At 37.0% G+C, this 20727-nt stretch overlaps 1 protein-coding gene across 1 annotated transcript in view; it reads right to left on the bottom strand.

The window, feature by feature from the left end:
• Window positions 1-932: 932 nt before the first annotated feature.
• CWF19L2 (CWF19-like 2, cell cycle control (S. pombe)) overlaps window positions 933-20727 on the bottom strand; it is a gene marked incomplete at its 3' end in the record, with an annotated part of 25671 nt that continues 5876 nt past the window's right edge. The window contains exons 4-7 of the mRNA XM_009694702.1: window positions 7530-7742; window positions 6714-6830; window positions 2378-2533; window positions 933-1013 (exon numbers count right to left, since the gene is read on the bottom strand). Of these exons, the coding sequence (XP_009693004.1) occupies window positions 933-1013; window positions 2378-2533; window positions 6714-6830; window positions 7530-7742 (567 nt within the window). The remainder of the gene's footprint in view (window positions 1014-2377; window positions 2534-6713; window positions 6831-7529; window positions 7743-20727) is intronic.

Below are 20727 nucleotides of genomic sequence, written 5' to 3'. Positions count from 1 at the left end.
AGGTGAAGCCTCACCACTTTGAATAAGGTGACCCATAATTCACTCCCATTACATTTATATGACATTTCAGCTTATGTGGCAGAATAAATTTTGTCTTTTTGTTATATTTGCTACAACTGCTGGTTTAGTTCAACAGCCATCACAATATACAAAATCTTTCCTACTATGCACTCACGCAATCACCTACTCTTCTGCATTTAGTCTCCCTCTCCTTGTCACATCAGCCTTCATGTCTCATTATTAAAACCCATCTCCCCTTTCTCCTAAACTAGAATTTTTTTCAGTGCAAAGGTGCCATATTTACTAAAAGACACTTTCAGAAATTAAGTATTATTACTACATAGTAGTAAACTTCTTGTGGTAAAGTCTATATATCGCACATCTTTGAGTTTAATATTAAAAAGATGGAACAATCTTTGAAACTAGCAGTTTCAGCATTATTCCTTTAAGATTTGTATATACAAAGATGTTTCAGTTTGGTATCCAGGAGACAGAGTACTGTTACCTTGTTTTAGAAAAAAATAATGCTATTTATATTTTCGCTTCATAAACTTAGCAACACAAATGGCTGTTCTAGGGCAACGAAAAAGACACATCATATTTTTTCAGGAAAGTAATTTGAAAATCTTTGATCTATCTTAATTCTTAAAGTTAATCAAGAAAATTATGCTGGTACATGTTCTCATAGTACCAGCTTTGTTCTCAGTCAATGCTTGCAGCTCAGTCCACCAATTGTTGAAATAAATGGGAATCTTTTCCCTAATGTCAGTTAGGAGTTCAGTCAGACTCTTAATTCTCATTGTACCTAAGCCATCTCCTGATGCACTAATCTAATTGTGTTCCCTTTCTTCTCTCTTGGAAACAGTTAACAATGAAAAAAGATGAGAAGAATTTGCTGAGAAATTCAGCGTTCAATAGATTTCATTACTTACAGATTTCCGAACATCTTTTGAAGAAAGGTCAATTAACTTCTTGTTCATGGACCACTCCTCATCAGACTCCATTATAGCTTTCTGTAAAATCATTTTATCTGAATGTGAAAATAGTCCTTCATACAGCAAGCAAAGAATTAACTTTTAAATGTAGTGAAGCATATTCCACTGTAAGTACAAATTATTTCTTAACAAAGTAACTTTATTTTTGGGAACTCTTCTGATTTCCACAACTTACATACTTTATGAAGGCATCATATAATAACTTCAAACTCACTTAATTCTGTTCCTTTTTTTTTTTTTTTTTGAACTTTACCTTTTGCCTGACACAAATTATCTCTAACAAGTTTCAACTAAAAGGTCACATTCTCTTTACTAAGCTTATACAAAAACTCTTATGAATTCTTTGCACTATATTAGCCTTTTTTCTTTTTTAAATGATAAGAGGAGAATCCAGCTTAGAAGGCTGATTGTGCTTGAAAACCTTTAAAGCTGCCTCTGTATCCTCCATAGCATGGAATTGAGTCTAGTGTTGCGCAGGTACCTTTTAAATTTCATTTGCTGTGTATTTTAATGGTGGCAACTTCTGAAAGGAAGTTTTATGCCAATGACATTGCATTAAATCTTGCATTTTGTCTTTCCTTTAGTATTCAGCTGAAACACACGTTTTACCAGCACTTGAAGCGCAGCAATGAAATCAATCAGGTAGAGGGTTTCAAATGTGGTAAAAGTTACTGCATCACTGTTCATCCTACTAACTGCTCCACTTCATCAAAAAACAATCATGCTATTTCCAGAAAACAAAAATAATGTTTCAAAGAACAAATAAAATAATTTAAAGGAAAATCTCGATCCAGTTGAAAGTTGAAAGGCCTCCGTTTCAAGCAAAAGCTTCAACGAGCCTTCCCTTACAGCGTCAGGGGAAAGAGATCAGAAAAGGTATAGAAGAAATATCTGCCATGCTGTCTAATGTTCATGAGAGACCTAAGACACATGCAACATTTGTTCTTACTGAGCTAAGATGGGGAGGAAACATATATTGGTATTTCTTAAAACTGCTGACATTATTTTCTCATTTTATGCTTACCAAGGCACATGTATGGGGTTCTAAGTTTATACTACAAGACTTAAGTGAGAAGTATTGCAATCCTTACAGCACTTCAAGAAATTACAATTCTCTCATTTTCTTCCAGTATTTGTCAGTGCAGTCAGACTTGAGGCAACTGCACAGTGACATACAGCTCTTCCACTGACTACTTGAAAAACAGAATTACCTCACAGGGCTTGTTTTAAGATCAAGGAATACGATCAAAGAACGGATCAAGAAGTAGGATCAAAGAATCCATCTTTTCAAAAATAGTACTTGAATATCAAAATGTTCTCCAGAAATAGAAGAATTATGATAAATACATTCAAATGACCTAAGAAAAAACATTTTCATCTACCTTAAAGTAGATTGGAGCTGTATCTCCTACTTCTTTTGGAACAGGAACGCATTCATATACCATGTGATACCGTTTCTTCATACTCATGTTTGTTTCTAGGAACACACAGTCTAAGTCTTTAGCTTCAAACATTTTCACTAATGCACTTCGGAACATCTGTTTAAAGAAAAAATAAGTCTAATTTGAATTGACTTTTCAAAGCTTTCAGATACAATATTTTATATTATGTCACTAACATATTATATTCATAATAAACCCATAATAAATTGGATAACAGCAGCAAACATACTAGGAAAATTCTGTATTATTCAACAATTTAATATAAACTATATTTCCTGTGATACAAACATAGGAAGTCTAGAAAGCTATTGTGAAGTACACATTATAATTAACACTACAAACTCAGTTTTAACAAATATCGCATATTTTTACAGTTGAAATTAAAACTGTGCTGAAGTTCATAACTGTGATGCTCCACAAAACAACATGGCTTTAACACTAGGTCCCAGGCTTGCAATTTCTAAGAAGGTAAAATCTTGGCTTCTACTGACTACAGATACCATTATCCTTTCACAGCTCCTTCCAATTACACTATTTCAAAAAAAAAAAAAAAAAAACAAAAAAAAAACCCCAACACATTTCCACTAGGCATGCTTGACCTTTACGGAAAATATTAACGTTGCCTCAAAAGAAAGCCATGGCTATAACCACCATCTTCATTGTATGGAAGTTAACCTAATGTAATACTTAATACATCTGGCTTCAACGCACACTTACCAGTTCCTCTTCATAGGGATTAGGTGTCGCACCTATTCAAAGTGTATTTCAATTTATAATTCTGCTAGCTCCAGTGTCAGGGCCCCGCACACACTCATCAGGCTTTGCAGACCCCTCTACCTGCTACCCGTGCAGATGGGCAGATCCGACATGCTGCAGGTCTAAGCTGGGATCAGATGCAGCAGGAAGAGCTGGGCAAAAAGGAGCTGGGAGAAGTGGAGGCCAGGTCCTACCCCATCACTCAGGAGCTGAAATTAAGCTCAGGCTATCAATTTTGGTCCTTGCTTCAGCTAAGTTTCAGAGATGCCTGTGCCCAGTGATGTACCTGGCAGATCTTGGCCCTGACTTGACCTTGAACTGAAGTCAGCACTGCAGAGTTGTCTGGTCATCACTGCTGACCCTGTCTACCATCATGGACCTGCTCTCTTCTCCTGGCTTGGGTACCATGGGACTGTGCCTTGTCAGTGAGGTGACTTCCCCCACCTGCCTTGCCCATCACCTTCCACCCTTGACTTGCCTTCCTGGGGAGCAGCCCGCTCTTGCTGTTCCCTGACTCTTGGCAGTTGGTATTTGCATCCAAGATATGCAAGAGCATCAGTCTATAGCTTACAATGGTGATGCTGAACTAAATTATCAAGCACAAGGGATGATTTCTGAGACTCATTCAGACTCATTTTCAAATGCACAAAAGGTCTGACTTTGTGACAAGGTGAATGTTTCAAAAGTGTCTTAAGATTTTGAAAACTGCTTTTTTAAAAATGAAGATTTTTGTATTATACATGCTTCCTGTACCATTTCCACAGTGTAAGCCAAGAAATCACTGAAACTGTATGAGCCTGAAACCACAGGCACCATAGCTCTACGACTCATGTAACTCAACAGGTTGTCCTTTTTGCATTGATTTTTTTTTTTTTTTCAATTAACAACACTTAGAAGTACAACACGATTAAAAGGCTAATCCCATCTACAGGTTTAAGATTCCCTATCTTAATGTAAATGGAGAGTTGATGAATCAAACAAGCACAAGCAAATACAAATATTCATGAACATCAGCAAGTATTGAAGTAAAACAGATGGAAAACAAATCACTGCCAGGTTTTCAATGCAACAGGACTAGAAATTGAGCTCTCTTCTCTCCACCCCCTTGTTGTCTCGCACAGTACGAATCAAAAAGTCTAAGAAACTTGGCCAAATATATATCTTAACCAGGTATTTAAGCTTTCCAAAGTAGGCTCTTGTACCCTGAATTTTTCCTCATCAATAAGCTGCTCCATGCTGTGACAAGAAAGCTCTACCGTCACCCCCCTAATACAATTTTGTTTGATATTGCCCAGTGAATGGATCACCGTACCATGACCGATATGGGATTCTACTGCACAGAACAACAGACAATTCTTCATTAATAGCTTGTTGTCTTCTCCCCCTCACCCAGGGCCCCAAACCTTTATTTCTGAAATACACCAAAGCAAGCAACTGGGCTGAGATAAGAGAAACATTAAACCACAGGTTGGGAAAGACTATTACTTCTAGTTGCTACCCTGCAATATCAACTGAAATACAAATCCATTGAAAAGTCTAGAATATCTGCAGATAGTAGTTAATGTTTCCCAGTCTGCACCTTCTTGTTTTTAAATACATTGCCCTTGTCCTCCAAATTCTGAGTGGGACAAAAGGTGAAGGATAATTAGCACTGGAAATGACAAAGCCATTCATAACAGTAAATAAGAGGGCTTGACTTATGCTCGGATGAACATGACATTGATACATGTAACAGCTCAGTCAATACAGAACATGCGAAGATTTATATCTTTTCATATCAAAAAAAAAATTACATGCATATTTACTTTGGCAACCGAGCGCATCAGTCTAAAACACACAATATGTCAAACCCAAGTGCTTGAAGGCATACAGTATAAAAGAACTCTTCTTGCTTTATTCCAACATATCTTAAAAAAAATACCCCAGCAAAAACAGTTAGCTAAAACATGTAATCAATACAACATTTTATGGCTATTTAAAGTGTGATAATTTTTTTTCCCCTCAACAGCAATACAAAATATGGCTCTGGCATCAGAAAGTTAGTTTAGTTACTGAGTAAGTGTATGCTTATGTTCCTGCTAAAGCCTTCCAGACTCCTCCTACTGAATTACATAGAAGCTGGGGAGGGGGGGGGAAATCTGTGTCCCTCACTTCCCAAAGTACTTTGTTGCAAAGAAATGTTTAAACTGTCTATGGATATATTCACAGGGTCAATGGATAATGGTTTTAGTTGCATTTTTTAGGAAGGAAAAGACCAGCATTGAATACAGGAACTGCATTTGCTTATCTTTTCTTTATCCTATTTTCCTTCTCATACAAATTCAGAAAAATTACCATCTATTTAGTTAAAAGAGGTTAGGATAAATAGAAAATATAGAATAAACGTATTTTTCACTTTTCCCATGCTCTGTTGTTCCTCCTGATCCTACCTGTTGCACTGATGTGCTTCTTATCCAACTTTCTCAGGTATCTCTGTCATATACAAAAGAACTTCTTCCCCTTCCTGCTTGGGCGGGAGCATAACTTACTAGGAAACACTGTATAAAAATTACATAAGCTATGCGAATCAATGTGGGGAATAAATTTGGAAATTCAAAGAATCCATCTGCCAGGCTTGAGGCAAGACCAACGTTATTTAAACCATTTCAAAAATCATGAATTAACCTGTTTTTAAATCTATGCAAAGCAACGAAGCCTTTCTCTGGTCTGAAATAGCGTCCAGTATTTTGATACATGAGGTTGCAAGTTGTTTTCCCCTTGTAATAATCCTGATGGCAGAGGAGAGGGGGATTGACAATCACAGTCAATCTCTTATGCAGAAGTTTGTTACATTCCTCCCTTGATTTTCTTTTTCCAAAGAAAACAGAACTCAAAACCTTCAAAATGTCTTCATAAGAGAGTTGGAAAGCATGACCCATCATGCTTGGCACTTTATTCTAATAATTCTTTTCAAAAAAGGTAGGAAACTGGATTCTAACAGGGACCTTATTGAAGAAGAATGAGACAGTTCTCTCTCAACTGACATCCACTTAAAGCCCTGATTAGCTTAAAAAACCTGAAGATATGTAAACAACCATATCTTCAGTTTGAGTTTCATTATAAGTGATCTTTCTGCCCTGACAATCCTTTTCTTTTCCTTGGCACTCCCAAGGAAATCCTAACTGCAAAGGCAGTTATTCCACTTTCTGTAAGGGATCAGCTGTACCTACATCATCCTTGATGGATGTTCCTCTAACCTGGTTTCAAAGACCTCCAAGGACAGAGGTTCTGCAGCATTCCAGGCAACTTTTTCTAGTGCTTATAAATGGGAACTTTTCTTCAGTGTTTACCCCGCATCTCCCTTTTTCAATATTTGACCACTAATTTTCATCCAGAATGAGAGAATATTCTGCCCCTTAGTGGAATCAGAAAAGAGTTGCCAGGCTGGAAATGATAAAAATAGGTACTTATGACAGGTATATTATTACTCGAAACATTATTTTACAAAACTGTTAGAACACAGGACAGTTTCTCAGCTGACCTGGATTTCTTCCCAGATGTCTTCATCCAAAAGAGTGGCTGCAGTATGGTGCTGCAGAGGGGCTATCAGGCAGTGACCTTCAGTAAGGGACTGGGTGCTTGGCAGAGATAAGTATACCTATAAAAAGTGAACAAAACCTGAATATATATTATGTACATATATAAAAAATAAATGCAATGTACTGTAATACATATCAATGCATTTAATTTCTTGGCCTATAAAAAGTTTCAAATCAAACTAAAAACATCAATAATGAATGAAAACTTTGGAGAACGAATGACAAAAAAGCCTATACTGAAGCATTTCAGACGTTATAAATCCAAATATTTATGCAACTTTTAAAAGCATTAACAGAAACAGGAAGGTTCCCCAAACTAAATTTCTGTCTATTTAAAAGGATTTTAAGCTTAAAAATTGAATTCTCCACTTAATTTTCTTTGATATCATTCAGATACAGTTCTTCACCAGTTCAAAGTTCCTCCAGTGCAGTGTGATTTAGTCTTCGACAAATCTACCTACAGTCTAATCTCTGCACTTGGATCTTTCATTATTGCTCCTGTCTTCCACAAATCTGCAAGTGTGAAGTTCTGATATCAAAGATTAGCTTTAAAATTCATGACAGATTTATATATTTTTCTCCCTCACCCCTGAGGAATTTGTGAAATCAACTGGAAGGACAAGGAAAATAAGATGCAGAACAATAAATAATTTCATAGAAGCAATTTCATTCTTAATCTTAGGCATTCCAACATCAACACTGCCTTCCTTTATTTCTTTTTTTATTTTTACATTTGTGTTAAATTGCTATTTTCTTACCTTGGTGCCAATTGCAATAATAAGATGTTTAGAAAGTTCACTGCTATCAAAGCAGTATGGGCACTTTTCCATGCGTGCAGCAAGCTGCTGGTGCTCATGTATTGCCTTTCTTCTTTGCATTTCTTCCTCTTCCCCACTGCGTGCTCTTTTGGCTGCTTTGGAAACAAACATGTCATCCAGAGTGTAATACTCTCTGTCAGTCTTTTCCATTAGCTGAAAAGATACACAGAAATATTGCATGTATATATATTCTTAAAAAAAAATAAATCAAGAAAAAAATACTTAGTTCTTTGTAGTATCCTTTATTGCGAAAAGCATAAAGTTTGTAAGCAGTAGCATTGCCTCCTTCCATACAGTATCTGTAGCACATGCAATCATCAGGTACATCTCCTGAGAGCAGTCACACACAATCTTAGACAGCACAGGTATTAAAATATAGAAGTGTGACAGCAGTGAGAAGAGTATATTACTATATTCCATCTCAACTTGAGGGCTAGGGATTTCAATATTATTCTGACATAACTTCAGCTTTAAACAGACACATAATTTTTTAAATCATATATTATCCTATATTTTATTTTGGTCCTCTCCTCCTCCTCTCCAATTATGACTATCACTATCCATTAAATCATCTCTTGTGAAATAACTAAAGCATGAGTCTGCACCTCATATTCATATTCTGTGAAAACACACCAACAGTTATTCTTACCAAGTGAACAGTACTAAGCCATTTTGTGAAGAAAATAGTCTTTGCCTTCAATATTTAGTCTTTCTTGAGTATACCTGTTGCTAGATATGGATAAGGAACACAACTGGCACATGACCAGAACAAAGGCAGAATAAACCACAGGTTTTTGTTTGCTCATTAATTGCTACATTTTAGTTCAATGTGCTACATCTAAAAGGAAACTCTGAAAATACCAAATTTGTTATGAAGACTTGCTCGAGGATCAGTGGTACCTTACAGGATCTTAATAGTGGAAACCCAGGCAAATTGGGTACATCTCACCTAGACGGTATCTAGGAAGGATGAGTCTGTAGATAGGAACAGGAGGAACTGAAGGTGACGCAAGGTGACAGAGGACATGGTAAGAAGGTGGGCTTACAGCAATAGCAGCAAGAGACAATGAATGGAAAGGAAAGCAAGAAAAGTATTGGGGTTATAGGACTTAAACTCAGATGACAGTAGATTTCACTAAGTTTCATAACTCACAGAGCACTTACATATATTTTTATATATATAATAGCATTAGGCTTTATCAATCTTTTATTTTGATGACAAGCAAATCCCATGACATCTTGCCTAAATCAAGACGTAGCAAGTCTTGATTGCAAAGATTAACTTTTTTAAGGACCTAGGAAAGTATTTCTCCATTTTCTGCTTTGGTCACTCTACACAACTTTAAAATTATGTGCCATTAATACCCTAAACATTCAACACATATAGCTAAAGCAAATGTTAAAAGTATTCAAAAGAATTTTTTCAAGCTTTTATCTTTAAATGAAATCCCAGTGCTGCAATACTTTTATGCTATACTTGACTGTAATTTTACCTCGAATAGTTTCAGTAATCTCCTTATCAAAATGACAGGGAGGAAAAAAAAAAGTATAGTATAGAAATTCTTCATATTGGAGGTGCTGGCCCTTCAGAGTCTTGGTAGATTTATGTATAAGTAGTTTTGTTCCAATAATTGCTAAGGAAATGGGAGAAGTGTCTTCACAACAAATCCCAATGTATTTTAGAATATCGACTGGGGTAGCCCTACGAGAGGACTAACGTTAGCTGAAGGCATTTGGAAGGCATACTATCATAATTGAAGCACAGTCTCCAAATAAAAGAAAACCTTCCAAATATCCCAGGTGTAGTTTGTGTAGATAATCTGATATTAAAAAAATTAAGACTTTATTTTGTAGGGTAGATAAGTAACTTTCCCCAAAAAAACCCAGAGACAACAGCTCTTGTTTTTCCTGAATACTGCAATCCCCTAACACAGATCAATAGCGTATTCTGAGTATGCTCAGTACTTTGATTACCAAACAACTGAGGAGCATCCTCCTTAATATTACTTTATTTAGCTACAATAAATTTAACTGCTTATGTGTATTTCCTGCCGGAAGCCGCTGCAGACCAAAAATCATTTCCATAGTTCAGCTCCATTCTTGTTCTGGTTTACTGCAATGATGTAATTCTATATTTAAAGTAAACAGCAGATTCCTGAGCTGTAGAAAAAATATTTAGTGGTTTGGGTATAAAAAATCAAGTCCCTGTTCTTCTGTCACATAAGCATAAGAAAGGTAAAATTAGAGCTTCAGCAGAAGAAACACCAATCACCAAAAGTAAAGGTTTACTCTCTTCTTTGGTGGTTCTTGTTTTTTGGGTTTTTTGGGGTTTTTTTTAATAAAAAAGTCTGCCACAAGAATGCAGATACACATGAAACAACACAGCTGGCAGACTACAAAGAAAAGGAAGAGTGGAAATTGAAACACCTTGGCGATCAGGAGTATCACAGGCAGCACAATACCGTTACTATTTTTCTCTGCTTGCACTTAGAAGTAGTCATGGAAATTCCTGGTTTGTTAGGCATGAGCACTTTTAAGTAATAGTACTTTTGAAAACACCCTATAGATCCTCCTGTGATGAAATACTAAACACACTGGACGATGCCTTTCTTCAACAGTGGATAAAATGCCGTACACTACGAGACATCCAGGACCCAGAACAGAATGCTCACCCAAAAAGCAGTAAACTTTAATAAAGTAAGCGCTGCCTGAAGACCAGATTTGGTTTCTGCTGGTACAGTCATGACCAACAGAAGATCACTACATTTCAAATGGTAATTCAGTAAGATCAAAAAGAAATTAGGTTGCTAGTCTTCAGGAATCGTAATCTTCTGCATCAAGTTCTACGCAGTATGAAAAAATATTTGTAATTCAATGACTCAAACTGAAGCAATATAATCTCCAATACATGACCCTGAGTGAAGACAATGAAAACAAGCACAATTCTGGAGGCAAAAAAAACAAGCTATAAATGCAATAAAAAATAAAAGGAAAAAACAAATCAGCCAACCAGTCATTGGTAAAAGTTGGAGTCCCCCAAAAGAATGGTGAGAAAGATTCACCAGTTGCACCAGGGAGCTCTCCTAGTGCTTCCCAGAAATCCAATGGTAGTATTTCAGGATTCAAAATTAAAAGTCCTCAAAGTGAAGGGAAACAGTGGAAAAGATTAAATAACACCTTCCCTTCTAATATTGCTGAACAGGCTGTATACATAAATGGAGTCATGTGCATACATCACTCGTTCAATGTAAGCTCCTAGTGCAGCCTGGATCCCACTCAAGGTATGCGTGTCAGGCTAGAGTAAGTCAACGGAGAGTCTTAAACAAAACTGTGGATTTCTCCTGGAAATAAAAAGACATGTAGAAGAGTTCTGCGTACAGCTAGAGGCCAGGGCAGTCAGACAGGCAACACTGCACTTCTGGTTTAAGGTGTAATATGTGTTGGTCAACAGAATTAGATGAAGCACATTGGGGAAGGAAGTAGAATAAATCTAAGATTACTTTGGAGAAGTAAAGGAACAAGAAAAGGTAGGTAGCAATGCAGCATTTTGGGGAGAGAAGCCATAGTAACGGGATATTTAGAGAAGGAGTATTCACAGATCAGGTTCAGGTCACCTCCACCACAGAGACTCTACCAGTAACAAAATTATAGATCCCATCGAAATACTAACAAATAACAGAAGATAATAAGGAATGCAAGGCAGTTCAAGAAACCAACACCTCAGCTTCAAAGGCATTAAACAGGTGCTTGAAATAAGCAGGGTCTAAGAAAAAAGTTATTTTAAACATTTCAACCTGCTTGTGCAATAGAAGAAGCCTAGCCATTAATGACTCATGCCCAAGTGGATGCTCTTCAAGCATTATACCCCTCCCTTCCTGAAGAGAGAGAGACAGGGACAAAGTTGAAAAATTGGGAGGGGTTTGGGTTTTTTTTCCCCTTTTTTCATACCTTTAAGGAGAAGTTTATGAGACCTTTATTCAAGTCATAAGTCTAGCACATCAATGCAGTGTCATTATATTGCAGTTCTGAGACAAAGAGACCAAGATACAGATGGTCACCCTGTCCCTGAATCTTCATTTCTTGGTGTGTTTTATCACATCCTTTAGATGAATTTAAAAGGATGTTAAAATGGGATATATTTTCACCTCTAAAAAACACAGCCATGAAAGGAATAAGAATTTCTTTGCAACTTCCCTATCACCACAGTGTCCTTCCAACATACCTCAAGACAGCACAGCAGCCTAAAACCACGCAAAAATATCATCCACCAAGAATTGTGTACTCCTACTGAAATAAGATATCATATGAATACAAGCGGGAAAATCCATTCAGCAACTTCTCCTGCCTTAAAAAACAAACAAAAAACCACTAATGACATTCAGTCTGCAATACTGGAATTGTACCAATGAATATCACTAACACACTCCTTGCCAGTAGCAATGAAAACACACATATATATTTTTTAAGGGCATAATTCCTTAAATATGATTATCCCTCAAATCCTACAAATGCCAAACATCAACGTGTCAGAACTGAAATAAAATAAAATGTAGCTGCTACCGTGGCAGACTAGAGAGCGCTCTTCAACTGCTACTCTAAATATTGGCCTTTTTGAAAAGTTATTCAGGGTGAAAATGGAAATTCTCTTTCAAAAAAAATTCTACTTTTATAATAAGGTGCCCAGTGTGTTCTGCCAATTGCATTATTTGGCCATAACAAAATCTCTCCAAAATAGTTAAAGGGGAATTAAAAGAACAAGAAGAAACTGTTCTCCAAAATGCCAGAAAGCAAGCAAGTAACCATTTAAAAACTGATTTCTTTCATTCATATCTTCTTCCATACAAAAGACAGAGCTAGTACAAATCCAAAGAAGGAACTATGTTGATGTATTAGAGTTGCTGGAAAGCTGCTGTTCTGCATCAGCTGAAGCACCACACCTGTTAAACGTGAAAGTCAACCCATTCTGGAAGTTGTGTATTTAGTTCCCTCACTGTGCTTGACATTGCTTGGTACTGCCCTCGCTGTGTTTCAGGTGCTGAGCAGAGATCAGAAAGAAGCAGGAAGTCACTTTGATATATTAGGTTTGAGTCGGGATGCCCTACAAGACATCACTGAACTGCCTAAAGTTAATATATGAAATTCAGATACCTAAAAGAAGCAATACACCTGAAGTCCTTGTTTCTACTAGACACTGGCCAAAACCAAGAGCTGACCTAAACTGACATGCTTGTAAGACAGGTATCTCCACAATCCCTTGTCTCCTCTTTCCCATTCCACTTGTTTGTTCTGGGCTCATCTGCCACATTCTTCCTTTGTACATATCCTCTCTTTTTCCAACTTTCCCTTCTCTTTTGGCAAGCACTGATTAAGCAGAGAACACACAGGTGGCTTTAGGACTCTTAGCACCAGGCAAAATGACATAGCCTTCCACACCTCATAGCGTCATTATGCAACTGTGACATTTCTACCATCCATCTGATGGGGGAATCCATTTTCCACAACCAGGACACGGTTTTGGTTTAACCAACAGAGATGGCATCACAATTTTGCTTACCCTGGCCAAGAAAGGCCTGCAATACACATTTAAGCAGCAGTCAGGGAAGGCATCCAAACTTCTCTCCGGAGCAGATAAAAACAACCTTTGGGCTCTCGTTTGGACAGCTTAAATACAGCGCAAATGTGGCTGAAACCCAAGAAAAGGAGAGAGATCTCTAACCATTCAGCATAGGAATTCAGAAAGAGATCAGCATCTGACTATGCATAAATGGGAATGATTTGAGAGAGGGAAAGCTGCATTTGCTGATGAAATCCTTAACATGGTAATTACCATGAATAATATGGATATATTACATGAATAATTCCATTATACAACATTCTGTTCATAAAATAATTGATGTCTTTTTAAATTTTTTACGTCACCGAAGCCATCAGGCACCTTGGCACGAGGCTGCCTCCTAAAGTAAACTATTGTAGATCTGTGCAAGCTACATTCCAGGGTCAGTCTCACTTGTCTGCCAACACGTGTTCAGATCACTGGAACTGTATCATCGCTTAATTTTAAACGGATTCTATTTTTCTTATTCCAAAGTAAAATCCCTGGAGTCTTAAACACTGCTGGCTGCCTACACACTCCATCTGAAGCGTGCTGCGTGTTGTGTCTCTTATCTCTCCCTCTACTGCTATTACTTGCTCGTTGGGTGCATCCTTTGGAAAGAAAGCCCTACTAAAGAATTTAATATCATTGTGATACTGAAAGGCAACCTCAAGAGACAGAATTCCTAATCATCAGGGATTATTCCTATATAATACCCCAAGTACACTTTTTCCCCCCTCTTCAAATTTCCTCTGAAATTTGAGGATGAAACAGGAAATTCTATCAAACACAATTAGCACAGTAACAAAATACACCTGCATCTTTCTAGTGTGGGTTACTTTCAGCTTTTCTGTACGCTCACTTTTCTGCTTATTTTCTTGTTCCATTTTGTATGCAACTATTGAACTTCTGCTTTTCCTGTTTTCTTGCTAACGCAATCATAGCTAAAGTTACTTCCATATAAGCTAATAAAAGTGCATCTGCTTGGAAAATTTGTGAAAAAAAAAGTCTATAGGTTGTATAAAACGTATCAGTTTGGTTTTAAATTGTCATGGCAACACTGACGTCTTCAACTCTAAATGACAGAGTTAATATTTGTGGAATGTTGTACTCATGATATATTTTGGGAAGCTGCAATAAAGAAGAATAAACTATTATTTTAGAATATCAACCCGAGTGACACATGAATACATCTCATCACATTTAAATTTAATCAGCATTTAGCACCTATTGTTTACAACAAAATCACCTCAGAAAACCATCTTTCTGATCTCAAATAGCATTTGCTTAAGCCAAATCAAGGCAGAATTTTATCATGTTAACTTTATTACAACTCCAATCTCCCTACAAGCACAGACATCTGAATTTGTTGGTTTAATTCAACACATAATTCAGCATATAGGCATTTCCCAAATCTGTCATCCCAGTGAAATAAATATTTTAAACACATAGTATCAAAGAATTTTAACATATCAATGCACAGAGTGCTTTTAAGGCCTATGTCACTGACAGGAAAATATGATGAATCACGTTGATGAGCAAGGTAGTTCGGGGCTACCTTGGAGCAGCAGAAGTCAAGCACTAAGCAGACAGCAGAGTACTGCTCAATGGTTAGGGACCAAGCTCCTTTTTGTTTCAGTTATTTGAAATGAAAACTATCAATTTTGCTACAATTAATTATTAGGACAGATAAAACTTATATGCAAGTCAATGAAATGAAATATAAGCCAAACAAAATACTTTCAGCCACAGAATTCTGCTATTAAAAGTGTGATTAGCATTAAACGTTACAGTTATTGCTGGCCATAACTTTAACACCTGGAAAAGACTGTCCTGCACAAGTCTTAATTTGCAACATATCTCATAATTTTCACATAATTCGGGAAGAATGCCAAATGCTTACACAGTCATTTAATATGGGCCATATCTACACAGGTCCTCCTGTTCCCAGGTTTTCTTCCCTAATCCGGCTGTCACTGCTGTTGATTTGTTTCCACATGCCCAGGAACAGCTTTAACTTTGTTGTCCACACAACATACACCAAAAGTTGTTTAGTGCATTGAACTGAAATGTAGGGGAACACAGAACAAGGTGTTTGAACTTGTTTTCTCTTGGGTTTTCTTTTTTCTTTTTTAACATGCTTAGATCTTTAAGTAAACGTAAAAAGCAGCAGTGCACCAGCGCTTTGATAGAGTTTTATCATGTCTATTAAATATTGTGCTAGAATGCCTTCACCACGTGAAGAAGAAGAGAGTTTATTACATAATAGTAGCAGCAGCAACATTCTGCATTTTTCCCTTTAGCTTTTAAAATGTTTCTAGACTATTATTTCGGTTTATGGTGATGGAAATGCAAAGATGTGCAACACGTAGGTTTGCACAGCAAGTAAACATGCTAAGGCTGAAAGTGATTTTCCATTTTACAGCCTTCAGAACCAAGGAAAGGCAACACAAAAATTCCCTTTTTGCAAACCTGTAATACCAGCATACCTCTTTATTACATCCATAAATGAAGGTCAGCATTATTAATATAGCTCTGCATTTTTCACTGCTTAAATTCATGTTATGGATTACTGCAGAGATCTTGAAATAAAATCAGTTTATGGCCAAAATTTAAATGGCCTGATGAACAACACATATTAATCTTTCTCACTTTCTTTTAGTAAAACGTAATCAAAAAGAAAAAGAAATGCCTTAGTATAATTTCTGCATAGAAGGTAATTTCTATTGAGGTAATGTTCTAGAAATCAGTCTCCATACACCCACAAGCAGCTATTGACATAAGTGAAAGGATTACATAAGTCTTAACTGCATGAATTTGGGAAAATTGAACTCCTTACCACAGTGAAGGGCAGAAGGAACTACAGACAGGGTACAAGCTATCAGTAGGGAAAACCTAAGACTTCACACATATTGCGTACTCTAAAACTGGCGGGGAGGGGGATCAATTTTCAAATATTTTGTTGGCATTTTTGAATCCTATAGTCATGCTTCTGCAGCAGTGAGAACCCAATCTGCTGTCCAAGCTGAAGAAAGTAAAAAGTAGAAATACAGTAAATTCAAGTAGGTTGGGGTTGTTTTTTTTTCATTAGGCATAACAGTGAAATATGAATGAATCAGACTTTAAGGCCTGCTTTTTTCCATATATCAAAAAGATCAGTGTTGGGTTTTAAATTTTTGTTCAAAAAAAAAAATCTTTGTCATGACTGAAAAGTAAAGATTTCAGGCTTTTTCATGATATTCATAAATCTGCCATAATAGCATGCATGGGACGGCTCTGGGAGAGGCTGTATTTCAACCTGTTTGAGATAACTGACGTCCACATCAACCTGCTTTGAACACAAGCCAAAAAATAACAGGAGGGAAGAGCCTCAAGTACAACAGCGTTGTACTCAATCCACAACTAGAAAGAAAAGAATGGATAAGAGGGGGAATGATAAATCAGCATTTGCTTTTCATCTAAATTTAAAACATAGGCTCAACAGGTAAACAAATAGGAAGGAGATGGTGTATTCCCTCCATCTGATCTCATGGAGCTCTTGAGAAAAGGAAACTTTACAGGTGGGAAAAAGACTTCTAAGGACAAGCATGGCTTGACCACAACAGTTTAGTCTCTGAATCCGCACAGGGGTCAGGCATGAGGCAATGTTAGACCTTCCTTTGCCAATGGGATTAGACAGAGGTTTCAAGGATAGAGATTTTGGGTCTACGTACTGACATTTCTTCCAAGTCTCATTTAAGAAAGTAAATCCTTTTATGAATTATATCCTTCTACTTCATCATCCCCATCTCCCTTTACAAAACTGCAATTATGTCACTGTCTTCAGAGATTTACAACAACTAGCCTGTGTATCATTTGAAATACCATTAAAACATGAAATATTGGGAAAGTAACATTCACGTGGAGCAGAGCATTCAGCTCTAAAATCCAGAAAATATGCTGGTCTGTCTTTCTCATTCTGTTCCCATTCGTGAGAGCAGTGCTCATTTCCTCCATCCTCAACAGTCGTGTGGCTGGAATTTTCTTTTTGGTATAGTCTGGGAAAGCGATAAAAGTCCTGGGAAAATCCATGAAGGAAATAACAGTGTTGGAGTCTATATGCTTAGCGGTAACCATGGCTGGCCACAGCCACAACTGCTTGGGGAATTACGCTGCTGGCTGGCCCAACAGCTCTCGGGAGTAGGAGCAAACACACTCAGCAAAAGACGGAGGTGATGAAGACTGGGAAGGTTTAGGCTCCTCTGTTCACATTGATAAATTCACATTAAAGGGTGATCACACTGCATAACCAAAGAGTTGTAAGGATCAGAGAGCCACCTTGCTGCCAAACACTGAACATTTCTTGGACTGAGCAAGATACAGACAATATGGAAAAATATCATCTGACTATAAGATAGAAGCTCTAAACAAAAAAAGCCAGACATATTTGGCTGTATTATGGTAGCAGAAACCCCTTGCGTTAGTAGTCTAACTTTTATTTTTACTTAGCTGAGCAGCCAGCAATTTTAAGACAACTAGCAAATGCAACAGATTTTTTAAAATAAATAAATAAATAATTTTTGGTAATTCAAACAAATTTTGTTTTGTTTTCCACTCAGCTGAAAAGAAGCATTCCACTGAACCTAAGGATGAGCCATCCATCAAACACCTGTTTTCCCGCAAATTATGTTGGCATCAGATTTGACATTAGAACTTATGGAAGTAAAAACACCACTGTGATAAGAAGCAATTGTGCAGTAGAGATCTTTATAGGAAGGTTATGATAAAAATATACCCTATATTTCATTCTCCAAAAGCAATTGCCTTGTCTGCAGTGGATAACTTCTTCTATCCCAGCAGCCACTCCTAGGAAATTACAACAATCACTCAACAAAAGCAGTTCAGACGGGTAAGATGAATGAAGTTATTCAATGGAATTTAAGGGATAGGATCTCCCTTCTCCTATCCTAGGTAGGATATCATTTATAGACTTTCAGCAGTTTCCTCCCACTGCTCTTCTGAAAGTTGACAGATTGATTTTTGTGGATATTTTTTTCCACTTCTCAAATGAAGGCACAAAGAGAAAGTAATTCATACACGTCAAATTTGCGTACTATATTATCAAACTAAAACTGACAGAAGAGGTTTAGTTGCTAGACTTCCTGCTGGACATAAAACATCTTGCTGAATCCATTTAAGAGAGCTACAAGATTTTTGAAGATTGTCTCACTGAGCCCCAGATCATAATGCAGATACTCTACATAGTATAGGTTTATAAAGTACATAAAGAAACCAACTAGAATTTCTGTGATCACGTCCAAATTTTTCAGACTGCTGCCAACACTTCTGCGCCAACACTGACCTTGTAATGCTGTGAACAAGAATCCATTCTACAAAACTCCAGATGCTTAGGAGCCAGTTTTTTAATTTAGGATCAAGAAACGATTACCATCTGGGGAAGACGATCGCATTCTGTGGTGACAAGAGCTGGGAATCACCTGTACAGAAACTACCAAAAGCATTTCAGATTTTAACAGAGAAGAACTGGCATCTATGATGTTTCTGTTTATGAAAGCCAAAGAAAAATACCTTCAAAACCTAAACATGACATTGCATGGGAGTGGAGGACTTCAGTACCATAAATTAAAATTCGGACAACTAAAAATCCATTGCCATAGTAATTGACAAAAACATCTACTTTGAGCGCATGCTCCAGCACACTTAGCTAGTAAATAAATAACATAGCTCAATCTTAAAAGATTAGGCAAAAGCTGGCTATTCATTCAAGAAGCTTGTTCTAATAAAATAATGAGATGTAGTACATCTTTGCCTAGTAACCAAAAAGAAACACAGTACATAGCATCTGATCCAAAACCTATTGAAGTCAGGAGGAACTTCAGAGCCTCCCCAAACTAAAATCAAGCAGTTGCAAAAACCAGGAAACACATGTTCTTGTAACATTATTATGAAATCTTATCCTTAAAACAAAACCAAAAAACCACAAATAAATAGAAGCAGCCTTTAGAATGACACATACTAAACTCAGCTGCTCACTCTAACCCAGTGCGATCATTTTATTTTGCAAAATCCATCTCTAGCAATGGCCAAAACGTATGGGGAAAAGCATAAAGAAAGCATGCAGAGCTAACACTTCTGCTACACACTTGCAGCTCTCAGCATTTCACTGTGGAAATCCTGAGCGAACGGCCTATCTAGATCTCCTTACTTAATATTTACCAGTGACACTGTACTTCAAAGTCGCTGTATCTTTCTTCTTCCCACTCACAATTAAGGCCTCCACAGCATCTCATGCTCTACAGTATGAGTTCTACAATTTCCCTGTTCACTGAAAAAAAACAAACTAAAAAAAAAAACCCCACACCCCCAAAACCCAGAACCCTCCTTCATGTTAAACTCTGCTCTGTTACTGCTTCACATATGAGAAAGAAAAACAGTTGTTTTCTATTAAAACATAGCATTCAAGCTATGAGTGCATCGTCAGTGCACTAACGTAGCCTTCCATGTTTTAAATTGGTCTTAAATTCCCTTTTTTCCACAATCTCCAAAATTCTGTTTCTCTTTTTAATCACACCAGCACTGAGATGATGTTTGCAGACTCACAATGACTCTCAAATCAAGCAGTAACAGCCTCTTATGGTATACGCAGAGTCATGGCTTCACTTGGCTTCACGATTACCACCATCTTGCATTCATCAACCCTGACTTTCATCTGAATTTATTGCCTCGATACCTATGGTGGGATCTCTTTCTCCTTATTTGAAAGGTCTATAGCATAATCTCTTGTGTCTGAGCTAGACTTCTTAATTCCTTTTATATCCATAATGTCTTTCAGATGGCAACCAAAATAGGACAGATGACTCACACCACTAAAATAAGTACGTCTCTCCAGCGCCCCTCTGAAGTGAACCTTAAGAATCAGTTCAGATAGAAGTTTCACAATATTAGAAAAAATCCCAGCTTTGTATTTTGAAATTCTACAGTTTACAATTTACAGTGACCTCTCTTTTTGACAGTCTTGAATAATTATGTAACAATAACAAATTGTCAGGTCATAAAGTATCCCTTCCTCCAGATGGTTCATGTATGTGTTGAACAGAAGAGATTCCTGATGAATCCACTTGTAACCTCCTTTTAGAACAAAAACAATAACCATTTACTCCTGCTCTCTGTTTGCTTTTTAAAGTTTGCCATTATACTTGCCATCTTCTGTTCCTCAGGACGAATAAAGATTACACTCAGCAGCACCTAGTTCAGCACCTCACACCTGACTTCTTTCAGACCACTTAAGTGAGGACAATTTGCTTTTAGTCATTTGTTATTATTAATCTCAAATTCAAGTTTATTTTTAAAATAATGGATTTCTATAAATTTGAGCTAAAATTCATTTTACTGACACTCTTGAGACAGTTTTTTCACTTATTCCCTGTAAATAATGGCTCATGCAAAAGAATTGCTCTGACCTCATTTGCAGAGGACATGAATGTAAATCGTCCATTAGTTGTTCTGGCATGCTCTTATCTTTCCTAAATGCTCTAATTAGACCTT

The sequence above is a fragment of the Cariama cristata genome, unplaced genomic scaffold (genome assembly GCF_000690535.1).
Source record: "Cariama cristata isolate BGI_N322 unplaced genomic scaffold, ASM69053v1 scaffold15812, whole genome shotgun sequence".
Classification (NCBI taxonomy): domain Eukaryota; kingdom Metazoa; phylum Chordata; class Aves; order Cariamiformes; family Cariamidae; genus Cariama; species Cariama cristata.
This window is presented reverse-complemented; position numbering and strand designations above follow the sequence as displayed.